This window comes from Ischnura elegans, chromosome 3 (assembly GCF_921293095.1).
Source record: "Ischnura elegans chromosome 3, ioIscEleg1.1, whole genome shotgun sequence".
NCBI lineage: Eukaryota > Metazoa > Arthropoda > Insecta > Odonata > Coenagrionidae > Ischnura > Ischnura elegans.
This window is the reverse complement of record NC_060248.1, coordinates 9,573,719-9,599,032: the sequence shown is the minus strand read 5'-3', so window position 1 is coordinate 9,599,032 and position 25,314 is coordinate 9,573,719. Positions and strand designations below refer to the sequence as shown.

The window sequence follows — 25,314 nt, the reverse complement described above, 5'->3', positions numbered from 1 at the left end:
GAAATCACCTCCAATATTTTATCAAATGAGAAATACAATGTTGCACTCTGGTGATTCGACATCACTTTTGACTACAGACGACCCTTAGACTCTCAGTTTTTGATGCAAATTTGGGATTGCAAAACCTTTACTTTCACTGAGTGAACAGGGTTCAAACAGTATTTCCCACCATTTTGGAACCGGTTATTATTGCCATCAGCTCCAGTTCAAACCATAAGAACCACACTGACACATCCCTAGTTCATACAGTTAAACCTCTTTACATCGTAATGGAGGGGACATAAATTTGGGCAATTAGATACATGGAGGTTCACTATAGAGAGGTTTCAGTGATAGGCACCATTTTTTCCTATCCTTTGGAAATGAAGGATGCATTAGTGAACATGCATCTATTATTTAGTTATTACAGAAAGCAAGCGCTATCGAGTTATTTTTATCATGATTCAAGAGAAGACGATGTGATCTCTCTTAATTCAACAGTCACTTTAAATGATTAGGATTCTTGGATATCTTTTTTCTTATTCAGTGCTAGGCATGCTCTCATACGGAACAAAATGGCGATATCTGTTGGTTAACATGGAAATTACAACATATTATTGGTGAATAAGAAAAAAAATAAGGGTGAAACATTTATTGCTCAAAATATCATTACATGTACGTAATCACGGCTGCATTAATGGTCTCTAGTTGTCTCGGTAGGATTTGCGGAGGTAGTTAGGCCATCTCGGGGGTGTCTCCTTGGTATGATAAGTGGAAGTTTTATGAGATAAAGAGGTTCACTACAAAGAGGTTTGCCTACAAATTTAAATGTAAATCTGACGGGACCGTAGGGGTGGTATGAAGTATGGAGGTTTATGATGTAAAGAGGTTCACTAAATAGAGGTTTTACAGTATTATGTAATCACAAAAACATAAATTGACTCACAATCACCACTTCATCATCATTGTCAGCCAAGCGCAGCAGTAGGCAGACAAGGTTGCTCTTCACCTGCTCTTCAAAGGCGTTCCAGTTGGCAGACGTAATGACCGATGGCTCCGTTTCGACGGGAGACAATGGTGGGGAAGATGTATTGTCACTCTCCTGACTGCCACCATGCTTGGCAATGTTGCCCAGGAGACGAATAGAAGCAGCTCGCAGCGACGCACTGTTCTCCTGCCAAACAATTCAGAGAAAGAACTCACTTGGTAAAACTTTCGAGGTCCGCAATGCTCAGCAATGTTTTTTACAGGTAAACCCATGTCACGTTGGGGCTCATAGCAACTTTCCATTTACGATTTCTCTTCTTTTCTCCTGACTCCCAGTCCTCACCTCACTTTACAGAGTGCGCATTTCAAGTCATGAGAATAAATTCATTCAAAGAAATTCATACGTGATGCTGCAGCTACAAAACTCTAGCAGTCTCCAAAGAATGCTCCTTCAGCATCAACACACTTCTGCCGTAGAGTTTTCCACGATTTTTACGCTCCCTGGAAGTGAACAACCAAAACACCCTCTGGATCACGCATGGCAGCCACTTTGACTGCATCCACAAATCCATGTTGGCAACCTTTGACCTTTGGCTTTTACTTTGGAGAACTGAAAGGAGTCCATTGAGGTTGAGGAGTAGGGAGGCCGGGTGATGCCTTCATGAATGCTTAATTACAATGCCTTTTTATGCCAGGCCCTCCGTACCAATGAACTAATAAATAAGTTTATTCTCCTCACTTAAAACACACACCCTGTATATCAATAGTCGATGCCAAAGCAGACATACATGGGGATTTAATACACTTACCTAAAAATGCAAGGTAAACTGTGAAATATGTCAAATGGTAGGATTATAACCAAGTGAGGTTTAGGAGGAAAATTTTAACTTATTAGCTTGCAAAATTATGACTAAGTTCTCTCCACTAGCGAACGCTTCATGTTTGTTTTGATTATACCATGGTTCTGTTGATCATCTCTTTAATTGGCATTACTGACAGCAGTGCCACCATTAGTTAGTGGTGTCTTCAATAAACATTAAAAAAATCAGCAGTTCATTCTATAAATGTGAAATATTTAAAACAATGAAAGAAGGTTGAGAAGCTTCGTACATCCAGAATGGCCACCACCACCTGTGAATGAGCTTGTGATCATGCGCGTCCACACAGTATTCAAACAGGGATCAGGCAGTCACTGAAAAATCTCCACCACCACTGAGATTGGAACCCAGGTCCATAGGGTGAGGGGCCAACACTCTAGCTATCACAGCATCCTGAACCTCGAGAAATATGGCAATTCAAACGCATAGTGATGAGAGAGCAGAGCAGGACAACTAAGTAAACAACAACGCACCTTGTCCAGATAGGGGCGGATGTGAAGAGCAACGGTGACTCCCACCTCACGCACCGTGTCGCCCGGGATGAGGGGCAGGAGGTTAGAGAGGCCCTGCATCGCTTCCAAAGCAACGCTCCCCACCGCCTTGTCCTTGATTGTACTCTCGCCAACGCCACGAACCAGCGTCCTCAGAATCGAGCTTATCCTTCGCCCCTTCTGCAAAAGCATCACTTTCACTCAGCACAGCACACACAGTGCTCACATGACAACAATACACTTGCCATCAAATGAATGAATATGTATTTTGATTACCCTTAATTCATAAGTATTACGTGCTTTCATGCACTGTCCACAGGTCAACCTTTGGTTGTTTTCCTTGAGTCAACAAAATTTCAAGTATAACATGCTCTCATTCACTACCCCCAGAACATCCACAGAAATTGACTACTGAAATTTGTATCATCTGAACTAATGAGATTTGCAAGCAATATTATTACAATTAATAGTAATTAATAATAGCAGGCATAACTTGGTGGAAACCCACAATCGCAGGAATAGAAGGATCAACAACTTTGCTATTTCCACATGGTAATTTATCGAGACCAGCCACGGTTTTGCTACAGAGTAATCTGAGTAACATTATCAAGGTGATACCTAACATTACGTTAACGTTATCAAGGTAACGTGAGTGCAAGGTAATGTAACGTTATCAGCGTAACGTTATCAAGGTAACACCTTGATCACGTTACGCTTTAATGAAACCATGGTCGGTCTCAATAAATTACATGTGAAAATAGCAAAGTTGTTGATCCATCTATTCCTGCAATATTATTACAGTGGAGCCCACTTATAATGAGCATGCTTATAACAAAGTCCTGCTGAAGTCCTTTTAAAGAAAAGAAAGGATTCCCCATTAAAAAAATCTAGGGAGCAAGTGACTTCAGGCTAATCAAAATGGAATATGCTTCTCCAAATATGCAGCTATTGACAATGAAGTGCTTAAGTCCCCCAAGTAAAAAAAAAAACTCTGTAAGTCCAAAATCCCGTCCTACTTCCTGACACCAGATTTGTGAAGCTTTTCCTGAAATCCAAGGCCGTGTTGACCTTCTTCACTCAGACCACTTCCTTCCCCTCTATATGTTTCTGCTCCGTTTATGGACATTTTTACCCCTTCTTGAGAAAGTTTTTCAAATAATTGTTGCAATACTACTGCATTATGCTAGGATCGAAGTTCAATTCAAAGTTCACAAGGGTAGGCTCATATATAACAAAGTTCCTTTATAATGGAGTAATTTCAACTTCGTTATCTGCAGGCTCCACTGTAATTCACTGATTTCAACACTTGAATGCTTAAAGATACATACTTTTCATTAAGTACCTGCAAAGAAATTCTTATACATAATGCACACTCGTTCACATTTGTAAAATGTGCATCAAATACCTTTTGAAAAACTTGCAAAAGAATCATTCAATAAAGAGAGATGTGTGGCCACATACTTGCTGCGAGTTGATGAGGCTGGCCGTGTTTGCGAGTCCTCGGAGGCAGAGGATGCGGAGGAGGGGCGAGGGGGCCGACCACTGCGACGCTGACTTGAGACTCGAGGATGAGGCCGAGGAGGTGGAGATGGTGGGGGACGAGGCGGGGGACTCACCCGCCTCCAGCATGAGCAGGTGCTCCAGGGCAACCTCAATGAGCGCGTCCGAGCCATTGCCGTTGAGGGCAATCAACTGCAGGTGAAGTCATGACGTTAAAGAACAATCCACAGCAGACACACAAGCGAATAATAAAGGTTAAAATGCTTCCTCGGCAAATTAAGCTTCATGAGAATCGAACCAGGTGACAGGCTCCATAATAGCAAATGTGTTTGGACAGCCAATCACTCTCAATTATTAGGGCTGTGATATCTGCATTTTCGCATCTCACTTATATACAATCAGCGAGTATGGCGTGGGAGGTCAGATGTCCCGTGATTGGTTGATTTTCTTGCTCTCACTCAGTTCTTTCATCCTCCTCACGATCAGCTGCCTGTTGCATTGCCAGGTGTTCCTATTGGTTTTTGATGGATGTAGCTGATTTCTATTGGCTTCCTTCGAGTGAGCTGATCTGAGCCAATGATATAGCATATTATAATAGCATAGTATATCAGCATCAATCCCACTGAATGCTCCACAACCAAAGAATATCCCAGTTGAGCCAATTAAAATCATCAATCATGGAGTCTGTCGCCCAATTAGAATCCTGAGAAGCTTTTTTGTGGAAGCACAAACGTTGAAAAGTGTATCTCCAATCAATGCCAGGGGTGCCAATCTAAATCATTATTCGCTTCCAGCAGGATGCTGTGGCGTACTGGTTAGCAAGCTCTACCCACATTTCCGAGATCATAGGTACAAATCCTAATATCTCGGAATTTTGGAATTTTTAAAAAATAAATATGATTTGGAATTTCGGAATTGAAAAAATATGATTTGGAATTTTGGAATTAAAAAAAACATGATTTGGAATTTTAAGAGATAACAAAACTAGTCATTTCAACTACCCAATTCCACTAATGAGAGGCAGTGGTTTCACAAGGAAGCACTGACAGCAAAGATCCACTGAGCTTTCATGAGGGGGATGAACCTTCATCTTCGTAAAAAAGATTGTTGCACCATAGATAACATGAATTATCTCCAAAAAACTGCAAAAGATGTACAAATGGGACAAAAGGGAAAATATGCAGGGCAAGTCCAGTTTGCCACAATCTATTAAAGATTGGAAAGAAATATTTCAGGTTCTTCATTTAGCACTTAATTATCTCAATTCTCAATAGTAAAGGAGTTTTCTGCTCGATTGATGAGCACATTTCGGATTAGTGTGCTTAGTTTGAAAACCTAGGCAGGTACACATAACTTTCACATACTACCTACTTTCTAACCTCCATAGAAATTTAGCAAACTCCTTCACTTACAACTTGAAAATAAGCCACGGAAGGTGGCATTTTAATCACAGACAAAAGTTTGTGTGATCCTCAGATTGCTATTGATGGACTCAGCTTCCAAAACACTATACCATTCACAATCATGATTCTTACCTTGATAATGATACGGTTCGTCAAAACCTGGTCAGTTAATGAGAACCACTGGACCATAAAAACTTTTGTTTGTGATTATACAACCTGTCACAAAGTTCCAAAAAATATCACCTCTAAGTTGGAAAGCAAGGTGGCATTAAATATCTTACCTCCGAAAAGAAAGCTGTCACAGTGACCAGCTGGGCCTCATTTGCCCCGGATGCAGCTGCGTACCGATTGAGGCAGGTGGCGACCCGAGGGATTTGACTGGGCATTTGCTTGCAGATGGCCCTACAATGAAAGAAGATAATGCAACTTAGCCTTGACAATGGAGTGAAGGGCAATTTCTGGGCTGTAAATTTCAGGATTAGAAATGACCAAAATATCATGGAAGCATATGGTATGCATTGCAATAGAAAATAAAAAGCATTTCAATCATGAAAGGACGGATCAAAGATTTTTTTCCGATTCGGATCGGATCCTTGATTTAAGGTGTCTGATCTCCATATATTTTCGGATCCGAACGCAATTTTAATTGCCTGCTGAAAAATGAAGTAATTACAAGTTTATTCTGGCTACATACAAACATAAGGATGGTATTTTGATATTCTAATATTTTTACGGCTGGCAAGTCATTTTTATAAGCTTTCAAGTTATTTTTCTAAAATTCTAATATCTTTACATGCTCAGGATCTAAACGGTTATACTTAGTATTACAGCCAGAGCTTCTGAACAAAATGGTTCAAGAGAAAAACAAGCATCACATAGCAACAGCGCATGCAAAGAGAAAATCTACACTCCCTCTTACAGGATACCGCATTCATTGAAACATCAATATAAAATTTCAGATCCCGGTTTGATTTCTTCAGCAAATTTAAATCTGATTTCATTATCCGTTGAAGTGACCTCATTTTTCATTGCAGGAAATCATACTTCTATATTACAGTGTTTCTCACTTGACACCCACCTGGTCAGTGAGGGCATCATTCGGATGAAAGACGATAGATTCTCGCCCACATCAAGACTTGAGCACTCCAAAAGAGCCTCAGCACCAGACTCACAGCCGCAGCAGAGCAGAAATGACAGCAACGACCCCTGAGCCACCCTGAAATCACACGACCATGAATATAGGAGCACATTCCGGCCAGCAACTTACAAAAAAGGGAACAAACATAGATTCAGATACCCACCCAACACTTCAGATACAAGATGAGACCCAATTCTTATGGCTGTACTCTGCCAATTGGATTATGGGTACATTGTCGCATTATAATTTACCCCACACTACAAAAACTTAATTTTGAGAGCAAGAGTTGTGCACTCGAATTGAAAAAGGATGTGACACATGGTTTTGCTTTTGTTAGAGGAAATTAATTCACAAACAAAATCATAAAATTATTGTATCAGTTACTGCAATGGCTAGAATTTATGCTTAAATGACTGACAGCTCTACAAAATGCAAGGACCTCATATTTAAACTAAAAGAATTGGAAATTATTATGTAACAATTTTCGGTTAAAAAAAGCTGTTACTGTAGTTGGTTTACCACCCATTTATGCTGTGAAAAAGGCTATTCATCAGTTGAAGGGTTGCAAAAACTGCACAGGGGAGGGCACAGTAAGGATCGCTCTGAGGTGTAGAAACTTTGAACAATTTTCAATAGAACAGCATGAAAATCATACTCAAAGTAATATAAATTTTTAGTTCATAAATGAAAATAACCATTGGAAATTACCACATTGCTCCAGTGGAGGGCATTGCGATGACAGCCTGTATTTGCACTGAGTCAAAACAGTCAAGTTTAAATGACTGGGAATGTTTACCTCGCAGGGTTCAACTTGTATGCCTTCCTATTGGGCACAAACGAGAAGCGGCTGCCTGAACTCTCCTTCTGATTGGCTGGGGCATTAGCGCTCCTCGGAGCCGTCAAGGGTGCAGGTGTTGGTCTGTGTGCCATGTAAACTGGTGGCGAGGTGCCAATGTAGCAGCCCAGAGCCATGATCAAGGCAGAGAAAAGCTCAGGGAAGAGCTGCAAGGCTGCCTCCTGCATAGTGGCACTCTTGAACATCTCCTGCAGTGCACTAATGGCCTGCAATAAAAGCAATTCATGAGCCCTTACTCCATCAATTCATTCAATCAGGTTGCCTTGCAACTAGGCACTTCAAAATTCTGCATAATTTCAGGGCTTTTCATACATCATTATCTTTCCCAAGAAATTATTGGTTATTTAGACAAAAATTTTTGGTCTTTTTTTGAATGATTAAACTTTATAAAGGATAATTTTTAACTTGCATGCATAAGTATCCCGTATTGCTGGTATTGGTCGACAGATCTCGGGAAAAATAAATGAATAAGGCAATACACAAAACTTAAAAATAGTGTGAAAGAATATCCCATCATTCTTAGATTTAAATAATGCAATGTTGGTGCTACAAAACAAGAGTGTATAACAATCAGACTAACAAGGAGACTTTGCCTAACTGATGTCAAGAAAGAAGATGAGACCCTTTTTATTTGAAAGTAGACAGTTAGGTAGGAATACTGCTGAAGGGTTTTGTCCAAATACGCCCGGGTTTGAGAGAAAAAAGCATTTAAAAATTTAAAAATACGGTCACGTTCAATTTAATTTAAAAATTTCACCCCATTGTTTATAGGTCGATTTGGCCCAGTGGTACCGCATCGCGCTTACGTTTTGAAAGTCCAGGGTTCGAGGCTCGGAATGAGTAATTTTTTTCCAGTCTGCCACTTTCTCCATTTTTTGTACTTTGTTCCATCTTCTTCAGATTTGTTGATTTCAGACGTTACACGTTTTTTTTACTAGACTGCTTTTTTAGAATAAGCCTTAAATTGACATTCATGTCGCTAGCTTACCTTGCTTCGAATTATTCTTTCCGTTGCCGAGATTCATCCAAATAGGAGTGATATAACTCTGATGCTGGCGTCGTAGTAAAGGGAACTCGTTTCCGAAGCAAAAGATTTTAAACATACCGACTTCGAAGAGTTTCCCAGGTTCCTACTTCGAGTAGAGTTTTACCTGTCTACCTCTGTGATCAATTTTGAGTACTCCAAGTGCTAAACGTTGTTCTTCTCACATTTATTGCTGTCAATTAGTCTATTTTTAACTTGGTAATTGTTAGAAATGTTTTATATGCTAAATTTTCAGAATGAAGTGAGAATCGTTACTCATTATAGCTCTCGCCGTCGAATGGACCCCGACTATTGTTTGGCTGGCGGCAGGTACGCGGCTATTGTTGGGCTAATGAGCGGTGGCTTAATCGATTAAGAGATCTCTTACCCGCCGTCTCTGTTTGGACAAACTATAGGACGAATTTTATTTTAACACGTGCTAATCCAAACTGGCGGTCGAAGTTCCATCTTAATTTATTTATTGAATTATTCGATTAGCGTATCCTTTTTTGAAAGGATATTGATCGTATTTTCCTATCTTTGGCATTAGTTTGAGCCTAAACCTTCATCAGTTGACATCCGAAGGCAGAAATTTGGAATAAGGGCTTCATAATTTAGTATACCGTGCGAAATAAATATTTTACCTGTGTATACAATGGAACCAGATCCAATCCCTGGGCCTTCTAGTGGCAGTGCCGTAGACGATTGTTATTCAACGTCAAAATATGCTTTTAGCAAAGATGATTTAACGGGAGCTGTTCGTCATTTTGAAGGTAAGCATATTTTAATGATGTAAATAATGCTATTTGTAGCAAAAGATATTCGTGGTCCATTATTTTCAATAGTATTTATTATTGAATGCAAATATTTTATCACATTACAGACACTTTGCGTGGGATGCAGGCTATTAACGACCCTAAAAACGCTTCTGTCACGCGATGCTCCAAACTAATCGGAGATGAAGTTGTTGGGAGTTTTTTGGATATTTTGAATGAGTTCAAGTTTGAAGAAGTAGAAGAACTGTTTAGTGTCGGTGAATCTGACAATCTCCTAGTGCCGGATGATGTAACAGGAATTTTAAGCGAAGAAAGGTCCAGTGATGACTCATCGCCGACGGACCTCAGCGAGTATGAACCCAGCCCCAAAAGGTCGACTCACCAGCACATCCCATTAGATGTTAAAGTGAAAGTTGTGAATATGGCTAAGGAACATCCTAAATGGAGCCTTGCCACCCTTCAAACCCAAGGTTCGGTGCATTTAAAACATAAGGGAATGCTAGCCATATGGGAGAAAGATATAAAATCAGGAGGAACGAAACGCGACAAGCTGGAAATGATCGACAGATGGGTATACGATCGCTTTGTGGAATCCAGAAACATGAATGAGCCGGTGATGACCCGGTCTTTACAAGAATGGGCCATTTCCGCGTCGTTTCAGCACATATCGCAAGAGTTTGAATTCTCTGCGAGTGCTTCATGGGTGGCATCTTTTGAGAAGAGACACCGAATTGTACAACGCAAAATAACGAAATACGTGTCTACAAGGGAGCATGCTTCAATCGAAGAAATCCTGCAATCAGCAATGAAGTTTCAGAAGCAAGCAAGAAGCCTGATTTCCAATTATAATAAGGATTTCGTAATAAACACAGATCAGACCGGGTGTGCGTACAGGGTTGATGTGAAGAGGACGCTCTCTAACAAAGGAGACAAAATTGTTAAGGTGGCTCTTGGGAGCGTGAGGAAAATGACACACTCGTATACAGCGCAGTACGCTATTACTGCTTCAGGAAAGCTGCTTCCTAAAGTTTTTTTGTGCATGAAGGAACCTGGAGGTGATTTTGATCCGCGAGTGTGTGAAAGTGTGAAGAAAATGGAGAATGAATTTGGAAACGTTTCGGTTGTGTATTCCAAGTCTGGAAAACTTACAACTGCGTTGTATATTAAGTTTTTAAAAAATTTTCTCCAGCCATACGTTAAAAACAATAAATTTTTATTGCTTATCGATTCCTAGGGGGGCCAAACTAATGCTGCCATTTACGATGAACTATTTATCGACGAGGAAGGAGAACCATGCAGCATAAAAATTATACCACCGAAGTGCACAAACGTATGCCAGCCGTGCGATGTATATTTTTACAGACGGATAAAACAGTTTATTGCACGAATCCAGAACTGCACCTTCCTTCTTCAAGGGCAAAGGGAGATTTCCTCACGTGAGGATGGAATAAAAATTCATTCCATTGTTCATCATCAATTGTCCTCTCCAGCATTTAATAATATGCTTAGGTATGCTTGGTATGCGTCAAAGTTAGTAGAAAATAGAAGTGTTTTCAAGAACTTACGGGAAATATGTTTCCCTGAAGACTTAAAAAAAACGCAAGTGCAAATGCTCAGGTAGCAGTTTTATTAAATGTTCATGGTGCTTTTCAATTTTGTGCTTTTCTTGTTTTTTTGACGCATATCATCCGAGTTCATGTAAAGGGGACATTAATAAATAAAAAAGGAAAAATTCGAGATGGCACTGCCAATATCAGTAATATTCAATTCTTTTATTCAGGTGCCCTATATTACTGAGGTATTTCCTAAAATAAATGGTCCTGTATACGGCAATAATTCCTCGCGGGGTTATACCTTATGGTCTCATGAAAGGGAGGGAAAACTGAATGATATCGTGCTGCAGAGAAAAGCACAAGGAAGTAGCAGAAAGTGGGAGTCTAGGTAGGCCATGGAAAAAGAAAAGGGAAGGGATGAACCAACAAATCAATCTAAAAATGATACGATCGTATGGACATCGACTTCAAGCGTTGCGGGCCATGAACCAATTTCAAGTTAGCCTAGTAGTATAATCCAGCTAATAAAAAGTTCATATGTGCCAACAACTCCTTCCCCAGTTTATACAGTTTGTTTGAAAGCTCTTGCCCGCTAAATACGCAGAAAGAAGGAGACTGATATTGAGGGGAGGGTTAGTTAGGGGGAGGATACCTCGCCTAGCGATCGGTTAGGGAAGAAGGAATAGGGGATAATGGTTGACAGGGTAGTCGAAAATGACTTTTTGGACACTTTACACATTCCGAAAAAAAAATACAGAACTTCAACCTCCTATCCAGTTTATTAAGTGTTAAAAAAACCTTTGTCCTATTCGTTCAGCCCTTCAACTATCCAAGTTTAAAGGACAAAATTTCTTTTCAAAATCCTACCTGCCGCCCGCCAAACAATAGTCGGGGTCCATTCGACGGCGAGAGCTATAATGAGTAACGATTCTCACTTCATTCTGAAAATTTAGCATATAAAACATTTCTAACAATTACCAAGTTAAAAATAGACTAATTGACAGCAATAAATGTGAGAAGAACAACGTTTAGCACTTGGAGTACTCAAAATTGATCACAGAGGTAGACAGGTAAAACTCTACTCGAAGTAGGAACCTGGGAAACTCTTCGAAGTCGGTATGTTTAAAATCTTTTGCTTCGGAAACGAGTTCCCTTTACTACGACGCCAGCATCAGAGTTATATCACTCCTATTTGGATGAATCTCGGCAACGGAAAGAATAATTCGAAGCAAGGTAAGCTAGCGACATGAATGTCAATTTAAGGCTTATTCTAAAAAAGCAGTCTAGTAAAAAAAACGTGTAACGTCTGAAATCAACAAATCTGAAGAAGATGGAACAAAGTACAAAAAATGGAGAAAGTGGCAGACTGGAAAAAAATTACTCATTCCGAGCCTCGAACCCTGGACTTTCAAAACGTAAGCGCGATGCGGTACCACTGGGCCAAATCGACCTATAAACAATGGGGTGAAATTTTTAAATTAAATTGAACGTGACCGTATTTTTAAATTTTTAAATGCTTTTTTCTCTCAAACCCGGGCGTATTTGGACAAAACCCTTCAGCAGTATTCCTACCTAACTGTCTACTTTCAAATAAAAAGGGTCTCATCTTCTTTCTTGACATCAGTTAGGCAAAGTCTCCTTGTAAGCTATCAATAGCATTAATTTAAAAGGATTAAATACTTAAGGGGTGGGCTTTCTCAGTTTATAATTGGTATTTAATCTGTTGCGTAATTTTCACTTGAAAAATGTTCTGATTAAAATGTATGTAGACAACTCATGTACCTACTTTTTGCTCCGCAAGGGGAACGGAGTTATTTTTATATTGAATCCTGTCTTAATCTCTATGTACATGAATTTATTAATAAATGAAGATCAGTCACATTCAGTGACCTGGTTGCTGGTCCCGACTGCCACCAACCTCGCCGACGAGCCCTCCCGGGCCGTGCCTCCCGACCTGAATATGCGTGCATCGCCATCTTGACGGCATTCGCATATAAGGCCGGGACCAGCTCGGCGCGAGAAGTTTGCTTGAATTGGTTGGTGCGAATAGAGTTGGGAGCAGTGGCCAGCAGCAGATTGGAGTTTATTTGAAGAAGAGCAGTATTCAGAAATATAGAAAGTTCAATAATCAGTAAAATGATAACAAAAAATATGTGCTTATCCCATAGGGAAATGCAAGCACTGGGCAAATGTCTGCTTCCCAAATGAGAGGGGAATGTCTTACAGAGAGGGGAGTGAGGTTGGCGACACGAATGTTGTCCCTCTCATCGGCCGCTTTCCTCTTCCGACTGCCGCCGCCATCTCCGTCCTGGACCTCGTAAGGTGGACTCTCCTCAATGACAGATAAGAGGTGCTGCAACACACCAGCATGCAGAGATGGCTCCTGAGTCAGCACTTTCCAACAATCCACAACACAGCTGCAACAATATTAAGTCTATTAGATTACAAAACAAATGAATCCTTTATTCTAAATACGAATTTCTGTGATTAAAACTTAAAAAAAAACTCACTGACTGACTGACTAATTGACACACAAGACGGCCCATTTGTTTAAGTACTGGAGGTTTCAAATTTTCAGGGGATCTTTATATTAAGTCCATGAGTTAGGAAAAATATCTACAATCTTAGAAAATTGGCCTCTTAAGCATCCAAACAAAATTTCAACGGGTTTTAATGTGAAAATGAATCCTTTTTTTCCCAACAACTTTATATTATTTTGCACATAGAAAGTTTTTTAAACAATTACCAATTTCCTTAGTTGTACTAAAACAAGGACAAATGGTTGAAGTTTCTCACTCAACAGATTTTTCTTTTTTCTCACCACCCATTTCACAAATTAATAATTTCAACATGATCTTTTGATAATTTTATATGTATTCATTTTTGGAACGTACGTTAACGCGACCACCAGTATTGTAAATGGCAAATAAGGGTACCCCGTGAACAAGCTGATTAAATTAAAATTCTGCTATCAATTGGCAGCACAAGAAATTAATTGTCTTCATTTTGCTAATCAATGGTCACATGTAAAATAATGCAGTCTAACGAAGAATTCAAGCACTAAATGACTTGCTACAAATAAATCTATTATCTTAAAGCAAATGATAATGTAATAAAGTTAATGATATGCTTATGATGGCCACTTCAAATTGACAGTTTCCTTCATAGTCTACAATGAGTTAATTATCCATAAACAACAAGCAAATTTTTCACAAAGTTTGATACAATCAACACAGGGAATCCTAATAGCACCAAATCTTCACAATTGAAACACATAGTAAAACCAATGAACAATTTAGCTGAGTGCACATAAGATTAACATTTTTCCTCTTCTATTCTTGACCTTGTTTAATACATTTGAACTCCAAGAAATATCATAAGATTAACCACATATCATCACAAGGTTATAGTAAAGGTAAAGTTAAAACTTTCATAAAATTTCTGAAGCAGTAAAATGATACATGCAAGTAATGGAAACACCCACACACTAACAGTAACATTGGATACTAAGGTAACTCATCCTTTGCATTAAATATGTATGTCATCTACTGAGGTAATTTATGCAAGTTTTTAAGTAACCTGTGTTTCATTGGAATGCAGATGGGGAGGAACCAGGGAGTTACTTGATATGAGGATATTGTACTTCATTTGCAAACATAATGACAACAAATGCAGTTAAATACCCACATTGCCTACTGTGCATTTGCTGGTATGAAACAATCAACTGTGAACCATTGAAGTTCAGCTTGGGTAAACTTTGAAGTTTCGGTTTGGAAGAAATGGTTTCATGGGATTGTTTACTAGTCATGTATAAACTTGAATTTGAAACTCAACTTGCTGCCAATCGTAAACAAGACATTACAGTAAACTCTTGATTTTACGAAGTCAATGGGACCGGAAAATTGGCACTTCGTAAAATCGAGTTTCGTAAATTCAAACCTTTTTCATAAGTCACGAAAAAAATGTTCGCTTTTGTTTCTTCCGCCGTTTTTTGTCTTTAGTGGTCTTATCTAAATGTTTTCGGTGGTTATTCTCGGTATAATTCATAGAAAAGGCTTTTTGCTATCGATTTATGATGTGAAAAATCGTTAAATAATTATACCACCATAAAATTCCCATTTCTTGTTCATACTTCAACATCAACGATCGCTAAAGAAATTCCCGACCAGTTTGGAAAACGTAATCAAACAATGAATTGCAATGTTTATTATAAGAATTTACAGTAATAAATTTGTGGTTAGGAGCCAATAGCTACTACAGTGGAACCTCGTTAAAGCGAGTACGGGCTATAGCGACACCCCCGCTATTACGAGAGATAGCCGATGCACCGTCAATTGACCCTATAATAAGCGTGTTAAAAAATTCGTTTTTACGAGACCCTTTCGGTGTTGGCTCTCGCCATAGCGAGGGTTTCACCGCCGTAAGACTTTCATCAAGACTCCTTAACCTCTGTAATTGCTAGCGATCTGTTAGAAATGAAGTTAATGGAGTGCTCAGTCTCAAATTTATGTGGTAAACTGTCGTTCGATAAATATAATGATTGACGAAACAATGCTTTGCATGATTTTTATTCAGTGCGGTGCTTATAAATTGTTTGAATAGTTAGTCGTTATTTGAGTAAGGAAATTTAGTGATGCAAAAAAACATCGCCTTTCGCCTGGATTTATGCTTACGTTTATTGGATAGATGTTTATCTGTCGCCGCACCACTCCTGTTCCTGTATATCTGTTTGCAACAGGTATATTGGCTATTATTTGCTCCACCCCCGGTAAAGCAACAATTCGCTATAGCGAGTGTTTATTAGTGCACCGTGGGGTGTCGTTATATCGAGGTTGCACTGTATTAAGTATGCAAAAGATAGATATTTGTTTCTGACACCCACGGAATTTTAGCGGCAGCCGGCCTAACCGCCATTTATGTCGCCCTCTATCGCTCAGTGACGAGAAAAAAAGAAAAATAAGGGTCTTAGCCCGTTTCCAAAATAACCTTCGTAAGTTAATGTTTCGAGTTACTTCGTATTTTCAGCAGAATGTGCTCTATTTTCACTGAGATTCAATTACGATCATAAATAACGTAGGATGTGATTATCTTCTGGCGAATATTTGAAGTAAATTCTGTTTGAGTTCTCCGTCCGACTACTGTGTTCCATCATCTTCGCAGACGTTGCCATAAAAGACTTAATTCTTCATCAGGACTGTATTCTTCATACCAGGTGTGAGGTGACCTGTTCATATAGTATGTTTCTCTCCTTTTATGCCGACAGGAGCAAGGTTCCAACCGGAAAACGACAGGAGAAACATCTTACAGTATCGGAGAAATATAGATAGAAACGTTATTATCCACATTGATTGTTTTCCTACAAGAGACGTTTTATCATTTCTCAACGTGGTTAAGTATTGGTTCACTAGCGTGAATTCCCAAAAAATGACAAGCAAAAACCTGTACCGTCACCTCATTTAGTTTTCGTGTTCCTTTCTCCGCCGTATTGAAAGTTATGCAAAGGATCATTGACATAGAGAAAAGATTTTCTTAGTTTTAGCACTAAAAAATAGTCGCGCCATAATCGTAAATAAATATAGTGTGGAAAGAGCAAAGAAAATAATTTCAATTGAAAAGTCAGCTGAGAAGAAGAGAGACAATTATAAGCGCGGCACCATTTTCCCGATAGTGGAAGATACTTCTTCCGCCTCTCTCCGGTTAATAACTTCCCCCCGTTGCAGGTAAAGATGAACCATGCCCTTCTCCACAATCGGGGAACGTTCCCAGTGGGTGGGGTGAATAAGAGTGGGATGGAGATTGCCTGAGGGAAGAAGTGTGGTCAGCACAAGGACTGGTGAAGGGGGCAGGACAAAGAAGGGTGGGGAAATGGCCTTCAGCTCTGCCTCAGTCTACTTTTGGGGGCCGTATTTTTTTGCGACGCACACAAGCTCAGTCACCTTAGGGAGGGAGTGAATGGGAAATGCTGGGGAAGGGTTGGGTTGGGATGCGTAAGGTGGGTGTCAGCAAGATCAGCCAAAGGCGGCAGGAGGGAAGGGACAAAGGCTTTGGAAAGACAGAACCCCAGCATAGGAGAACGGGGAAGCCCGTGAGAAGAAAGTTCATGGTTAGACTTGGAAGTGCGTCTTCATTACGAGAAGCCTGAAATATAAATTGGCGGTAAATAGAGCCCAATACTTAAGATATTTAAGTTGTTCATTCACAAAGGCCAATATATACACGAAAAGATATTATGGCGCGGATTGCATGTATCAACGTCCATTTCGGGATGTTATTAATTTCTGTTCCCATTTATAAAAGTAGCAAATAGATTTGAAAGAATGATAATCATGAATAAAAATATCTAAATCGATATCCAAACGCACATGAGCAAAATAGATGAATGTATACATACCGATCCATCGCAAGTAATACCGCTCAAGCTTCTTCCGGTACAGGACTTTAAAATTCTGGATAATGCCTTGGTCCAAGGGCTGGGACTTGCTAGTCGAGTTCGGGGGTAAAAAGAGGACTCGAACATTAGCCAATTTTAGATCTTCCACGTATTTATGAACGGTGGCATTATCCATTATTAAAACAATTTTGCTGTTCCCTCCAGCAATTTTTCTCTGTAGACGTATAACCGTTTGCTGGAAAATTTCTCGGGTCATCCAGCTGTTTTTATTTGCATGGTAAAAAACGGGGAGGGCTTCCAATTTTACATGTTTTAAGCACCGTGGCCTTTCAAATTTCCCAATGACAACGGGCTTATTTTGTCCGTGCCCGTTTGGTTGACGCACAGCCCCACAGTAACACGCACTTTACTCTTTTTCCCCCCATGGCACCTTTGCCCTTTGAAACCCAGGGTTGCGTCAGGTAATGCATTAAAAAATAGCCCAGTTTCAGGAGCCAGCGAGGGTGAGCTCGTCGAGGAAAGGGTCCCGGTTTAGGGACCCTTCGAAGTGCTTCGGCGAAAAGTAGTCAAGTAGTCTTCGAAGTACGTTCACAGCAGTGCAAAGGGTTAATTAGGGGTGTACGAAATACTCCGTGCGACCTTCCTGACATGTTAAACTACGAATTATTGTCGATGCTATGTTTACGAACAGGCACGTAAATAGGGGCATAATGTCAGCCGCGATATTTTAACTGAACTCCTACTCCCCCTAAATTCCCACAGTGAGGTTTTTGGCGACCCATTTCTCTCCAAAGTTGCATTATCATTTACGATTTCGCACTTTTGATGGACCACAGTTGGAAGCGCTGATTTTTTAGCTACTTACGCCGGCGTAACTAGTTTTGTTGACAAATTTTTCGCCGTAGTTCGTATAAACGAATGCCATTTGCTCCTAGGGACCGAGCCGAGGTTCGTAAATTCAAAAAATTTCGTATAATCGAAACTTCGTATAATCGAATAGAGCCATGTATTTAGCATAGGCTTTTCACCGGGACCGCAATATCACTTCGTATAATCGAAAACTTCGTAAAATCCTGCTTCGTAAAATCAAGAGTTTACTGTATCACTCTGTGATTCAGCCTGAAGGCCAGTGGCAGTAAATCGTTGTCTTTACTAGCTAAAATAAAAGCTAAGAGATGATTTCTCGAGTGCAAAGCATGCTCTTTTCATGTCACTAACTGTTCATGGAAAATGTGACACTAAACAAAATGATGATAATTGAGACATCCACTCCCATTAAAAATTAGGGAACAAAGTAAAAATCAGGTCTAAACTTTTGTCCTCTGAACCCTCACCATGGGAAAAAGTTTTAAAATCACAATTAGGAAGTATGTATTTTTGAATGGTCGGAATGCCAAATTATGGCTCATAAAGGAATTTCTATCTTCGTGCACATAACATGTATCCATTTTTGAATAATCTTCCTGCACTTAATTTTGGCCACTACACAGTAAATCTGCCAGTGAGAGCGAAGGCAGGGCATTCGACTGCTGAGATATCAGTGAAATTAAAAGAATTACTATCACTCGTCCAATTTCAATACAAGTACTCGGTACTATCCTCACTTCGTCTGATGATATCCAGTTTTTGGTCCAGAGTTGAACTTCTGCACTTTGTGTTTTCCCCGACCATGTACAAGACCATGTTTCCCGCTTCTTTACGAGATCTCCTCAAAAATCCCCTATGACAAAATTAGCCCAGTTCATTATAAGCACACGTTACTATCACACATGAGGAACAAATAACCAACGGCATTGCTGATGTGCTGAAAATTACTCTTCACTTTTCTTTTCTTGCACAAAATTTTAACAAAGTGAGGTTATAATGAGGCACAGGTGATGATACACAAATAAAGACATTAAAAAATTTGTAACGCAGTTGCAAAATGGAGTTAATCGGGGTGATGTAACACGAGGACTCACTGTAATAGCAATGAACGACACTTTGTACAAGCTTCAAGTTTCGATTTAAAGACTCACGATATTGTATAAAGAAAGGTATGACACTCCACTACAAAAAAATATGAAATCGTAGAAGTAATGTTCAATATCAAGTATGTCTGGGTTCAAATTTTACCCCAATAGGGTGGTTTCCTATTATTTTTTTATTTCCTAAATCGAAAGATTATTACTCCTAGAGTACGCATTTCACGCTCTTAGATTTAGAATGACGATATCTATTTTTCGCGAATAAACGAAAAGTGAAAATTTTCAAGCGTGCGAAAACGCGACGGCTAAGTAGGAATGATGGTAAAATCCGTGTGACGTATTTCTGGTTCCTGCTGCCGCCCTGTGAGGTGACCTTGAGGCGAGGCTTGAGCGCTGATACGACGCAGGCTGCTAGCAGGTAGCGCTTGGCTTAAATATGGATTATTAATACCTTATCAAATGAAGGAAACTTTCCGACCATAGGCAGTTTTAATAGGTGATTATTAAGACATGTTTCCCTGAGCTCTGAGCCTCATGGATGAATTAGTAATCTCAGACTATGTAAAACTCCTATCTACTCGAATAGAAACTAGGTCCCTGTGACGTCACGTGGAGTGGCATCGCATGGGCGCCAATCTGGCCTTTTTCAAATGAGGTTAAAATTGACCATTGCCATTCGTTTAAACTGGGATTTCTAAAACCAAACGATTTGTATATAATGAAAACCCTAACGGTGGGTAATGAATAGCAATCAATGCATTTCATTTTCTTTGACGAAGGAAACTGCCCCATTGCCGGTTAATGGGTTGGAAATCAGACATGAATTATATGGTACGCACTCTTCGTAAGGCAGTGCCTGCTGGAGGAGGGAAGTGAGCGTGGCTTGTGGGTGGTGCGTGGCGAGGACCAGCACTGAGCGCGTGGCGCCCATCCTCGTCTGTGGGGACACCGACGGCAGCGACACCTGGCCCAGCATCATGTCTGCAACAAAACAGGGAAGGCACGTGCATGAGACATGGAAACTGCTTCCATTCAAATGATTCACACTCTTTTAACGTAAGCAGCTAACCTTTGTGGAACCAAAACAAAGAAAAAGTAAATTCATTTTGTAAGTTCCGCATTGACACATACCGTATTTGATGGCATATGAGACGCACTGGCACATAAGACGCATGTGTATATAAGACGCACCCTTATTTAGAAGGACACATACAAAGAAAAAAGTTTCAATAGTCCACGCGACAATGCGGTACCACAATAACTTAAAATATGGCTTCTTTTAGTTCTCACGTTTCATGAAATAAGCCAAATAAACAATCATTGAATTCAATTACCAAAAATATTTTTATCAAGGAAAATTAACAATTGAATAACATGATATGTAAATTTCAATAATGAATAAATGAATGAATGGAAAGCAATCGAACATAATACAAAATAAAGCAGAAACAACAAAAAACACTGATTCCTTTCGTTCTCACCTTTCTTGAAAGCCAAATAAACAAAGAAGAAACATAGGGCGGGCAAAACAAAGCAGAAACAAAAGAGGGCGGAGCGAGCGAAACTCGTTTCATTTACTTTTTGACAGGAACGGTGCAGTGTCGGAGTGAAACCATCCTAGTTCTCTCTTTTGAGCTATATTTTTGTTGGCAAAAATTTAGTTAAACCTGATAAAATTATTCTGGCAGATGTAGAGAAGGTTATGTGTGTCTAGACCTTAATCCAGGCTAAAAATAGCATTCAGTATTGATTAAGTTAACATGTGTCCTTCACATATATGACACAGGACCAAAGGGCATAGCCGGATAAAGAGGGTGAAAAGTCCCCCCTCCGGGATTTTTACCGTACTTGGGGTATGCGATTTGGGATCAAATTGGACAAAGCTCCCCACATTTCCAGCCCGCTAGAGGCCCACCAGGGCCGGCTAGATCGAAAATACGATTTTCACTCTTTTTTTAATATCTCGGTCAAGAAGGCATATTTTTTAATGCGGTTTGCGGCATTTGAAACCTTATTTAATGGAGTAGATTTTCAATTGTTTTCAAGAACTTTGAGCGAGACAAGAAGATATGGCATTGATTTGAAAATTGCTAATGCATGTTTTTATAAAATATGTTAGAGAGGGCCAAAAAGAAAAAACGTTTTCTGGAGGTGTTTTATAACACCTTTCGGCTGACGTATTGAAAAAATAATTCGGCATCATTTTGATTGGCCAAAAAGGGTCCGGACATATAAACCACAACCCATCAAGGGTAAAAGTAGGGAATGTTTACAAAGGGGAACTAGTACTGTTCATGTTTCCGGTTTCCACCTTGAAAAGAAAAACTATCAGCTCTTGAGTGACTGACCTAACATCCAAATTTCTCGTCGACGTTACTCAGTTACTTGGTCCCATGAAAAACCAGTAAAAGTTCGCGGACAATCGGTTCTCTGGAAAATGAAAGTCACAAAGTTTCGCCGTCAAACTGCGGTTAAATACATCTGCGACTATGTCCACAAATAGACGAATTTTAGAAACATACAAGGAAATACTTATGCAATAGAAACGGAATTGGTAATTTAATAGGTAAAAACCGCTTATCATGTATATAATCTTTAAAGACACATTTTTGAAAGGAATGATCAACCTCCTCTCACCTGCAATCTAGCTTCAATCTAGCCCTTTTTGGCCAATCAAAATGATGCCAAATTATTTTTTCAATACGCCAGCCGAAAGGTGTTGAAAAACACCTTCAAAAAAACGTTTTTTCTTTTTGGCCCTCTCAAACATATTTTATAAAAACATGCATTAGCAATTTTCAAATCAATGCCATATCTTCTTGTCTCGCTCAAAGTTCTTGAAAACAATTGGAAATCTACTCCATTAAATAAGGTTTCAAATGCCGCAAACCGCATTAAAAAATATGCCTTCTTGACCGAGATATTAAAAAAAGAGTGAAAATCGTATTTTCGATCTAGCCGGCCCTGGTGGGCCTCTAGCGGGCTGGAAATGTGGGGAGGTTTGTCCTATTTGGCCCCAAATTGCATACCTCAAGTACGGGAAAAATCCGGGAGGGGGACTTTTCACCCTCTTTATCCGGCTATGCCCTTAGGGAAAAAAAGTGCATCTTATATGTCATCAAATATGGTAAATGTTATCATCACAGTATGAATATTTAATGACATTAGTGTTTAAACCATGGTCAGTAAAAAAGTGAAAGGCGACTCTGATACAATTTCTACACTGATATAGATATGACCCCATGCTTAGCTCCTTTTGTGGTTGATCAGATGGGAGAGCAATACTCGAGGATGGGTTGAACACTTCCAATGAAAGCAGATTTCAGGACAAGCGGATTAGAAATATCTTTCAGCCGGTATAATATTCCAACAACTGCCATTGCCCTCTTAGCCACTGCTCTGATGTGGTCTGCAAATGTTAGTTTCCTGGCACCTCAATCAGATGAGGAAGGAACAGATGGTTTGGAGTGGCTGTTGGATTAGAGCCATTTTGAGGAGAAGGGACTTAGTGAAGAGAAACCCAACATCGACATTGGTACTATTGTCCATGGGGAGGGAAGCCAACACTCTACCCACCAACCCAGTCCCTTTCATCAACTTGGATTAAATTCTATTACATTTCTTCATTTCACACTCAGGAATGAAAGTGTCAATAATGTACTGGTTTTGAATTTCAATTCGTTTTTATTGTGATCCCCAGTTTGTACTTGCGCTGACAGTGGGATCAGGAGTGAGCAAATATCGTACCGATTATGTGTGGAACACTGTTGGCCAGATATCCTCCCTTCACCTTGAGGACTGAATTCAAGGCAATGCTCGCACCGCCAGAGGAATGGGCATCACCATCCACCAGTCCCCGGTCCAGCAGAGCCTCCACCAGCGACAAAATGTGCGTGCTGCGCAGGGAGCTGCAGGTGATCTAACACAAGGAAACACACATTACTACAGTGAAAATCGATCGACAAAATTCCAGTTTTAAATTGAAAATGCATGGTTATATTCACTCCTTTTATTTTAATTTTAAAATAAGCGTAATTCTTGGAACTCTCAGGTTTATGAAAATCACTTTTTATTCAGCCAATTATCCAGAATATTATAGTTTATCACTCTTATTATCAGGAATTTGATATATGTAAACATTTGATATTTAGTGCTTCAACATACTCAATTTTTTAATTTAGTGTTTAATTTAGTAATAGTGATATTCAGGATACACCGTTACATTAGAAGTAAGAATTTAGCAATTTGCATGGTACATAGTCAACTACAGGATTATTTCCCCAAAGAATGCATCATCTTAAATGGAATAATTACCATTATGAATGAACTTGTCACAGTGCTAGCTGTATTATTTGACAAAACATACAGTAGCTGTATTAGAATGCGTGTATGATGCTGAGCCTTAAGCTTGCCCTTATTACATTTATAAGTCACAGATATTACGGCAGGTACTTAAAAGCTGGGAACAAATCACAGATTCATAATGAAATTGCAAAGCATCAATTTTTCAAGCCATTTAGCCGCAGCCATTTATGTATTACCCTTTCAATCACGCAGGAATTCCATGAAACTGAAATAGAGTTATCATTACTAAATAAAAATTTCCAGAAACATTAAACACTACTCCAAAGTGTGAAGAAAAACCTCATCCTTAAAGTGACATTGCGATAGACACATAAAAGTAAAACTACATTTAGAATGAGAAATGCTTACCAAAACCAAAACACAATACAGTAGACCCATGATATAACAAACATGATTACAACACAATATTACAATCTAAAACCGTTCGCCTTAGTCCCAACAAAATTTTCATATTGAAGTATTGAGAATCAGAAGAATGGCAGTTGCGCTTGGGAATGACATAGAATACGTCGAAACCGGTTGCCGATTATTAAAATAAGTGTGGAAAGTACTAAGAGCCTTGACTTTATTTTATTATGCATAACTTCGACAAAATTAATTCACCCACTTAAAATTTCATTGAGAAGCTCCTTTACCACACAATTCGTAATTGCCAAAAAGGACAAACTTAGGTTAGTTTCCATAGCAAATGTCCAATGTTCCACACATCATGTTCTTCTTTGCTTTTCTTAACTAATTCATTCGGCAAGTAACATTCCTTAATTGTCCCTTCATGATTTTGAATTTGGTAGGACTGTTGAGAAATATGACAAATGAACAGGTACAAAATTTCTAGTAGCCAAGGAGTCAACTAATTAACTGTGCCTGTAAAGCTGTGTACTTTTCATAAGTACACTCATTACTGTCCTATGGTATTATGCTTTGGGGTAACTTCCCTACTACAGCTAAGGCCTTCTCCCGACAGAAACAGGCCATTAAAGGCCATCTGTAAGGTTCCAATCCGAACGAGTGGTCGGCCACTGTTTCTCTCCCTCAGGATCCTCACACTTCCATGCGTTTATATTCTTACATGCGCTGTGTTTGTGAAGTGTTATCCTCATTACTTTCACGTTAACTCTGACTTTCACAGTCATGACACTTGCTCTAAAAATGAAATTCATGGTAATCTATATTCATTTAGCCTATGCCAGAAAGGCCCCATTAACTCTACCGCTGCAATTTACAATGAGTTACCATCTAGTTTAAAATCCCTTACCTCACCTATGGTTTTTAAAAATAGATTGAAAATCTTGCTATGTAGCAAATCTTATTATTGTGTTCAAGAATTTTTTAACGATATTCTGTAATCTGTGTTTTTCTGCAATTCTTTTATGTCTCTGCCAATGTAGCCTGTATTTTATTTGACGAAACCCATGGAAAATTGTATCCCTACGGTGTTAATAAATATTATTATTATTATTCTATTATTAACTTTCAAAGTTCCACCACCATAACCCATTTTTCAGTGAGGGGCCCCTTGCTTGTGTGTCCACAGCAAGGCGTCTCAGGAGGCAATCCAGGGGGGGAATGCCAGTGACCAGACCAGGGCCTTGACATCATCCTATTTCCGTTTTCTATGAACACATAGGTATACTTATGACAATACACCCATGCCTTGCACAGCGCAATTTTGATTAGTGCAATTTCGATATAGCGCAAATTCGTTCCTCAGGGAAACATCGCAATGCAGTGTAGCCTAATCAAAAAACTGAAACGCTCTCATAATAAAACGTGAACTTGCACTAAGTACACCCGAAATTGCAATCATTTTACGCATATTAATAGTATTGCTTGCCTCAAATCTTCTTTTTTGTTTATATATTAATCGAAATCAATTGCTGTGCAATGGCCAAAAGTATTACTCATCATTGGGTCCAGACAGCCGGCCTACCCAAGTAATTTATCTCCTCTCCTTAACAGAATGACAGTAGTTAATTTAGATCATTAGTTAAGCGAGGAGCTAGTGG

The 25,314-nt window shown here is 39.4% G+C and overlaps 1 protein-coding gene across 1 annotated transcript in view; it reads right to left on the bottom strand.

The window, feature by feature from the left end:
• Positions 1–25,314, bottom strand: part of LOC124155431 (maestro heat-like repeat-containing protein family member 1) — a 71,022-nt gene that overhangs the window by 4,690 nt on the left and 41,018 nt on the right. Inside the window, exons 20-28 of the mRNA XM_046529236.1 lie at positions 22,691–22,862; positions 19,783–19,924; positions 12,810–13,002; positions 7,173–7,438; positions 6,317–6,454; positions 5,520–5,640; positions 3,797–4,027; positions 2,318–2,515; positions 926–1,153 (exon numbers count right to left, since the gene is read on the bottom strand). Of these exons, the coding sequence (XP_046385192.1) occupies positions 926–1,153; positions 2,318–2,515; positions 3,797–4,027; positions 5,520–5,640; positions 6,317–6,454; positions 7,173–7,438; positions 12,810–13,002; positions 19,783–19,924; positions 22,691–22,862 (1,689 nt within the window). The remainder of the gene's footprint in view (positions 1–925; positions 1,154–2,317; positions 2,516–3,796; positions 4,028–5,519; positions 5,641–6,316; positions 6,455–7,172; positions 7,439–12,809; positions 13,003–19,782; positions 19,925–22,690; positions 22,863–25,314) is intronic.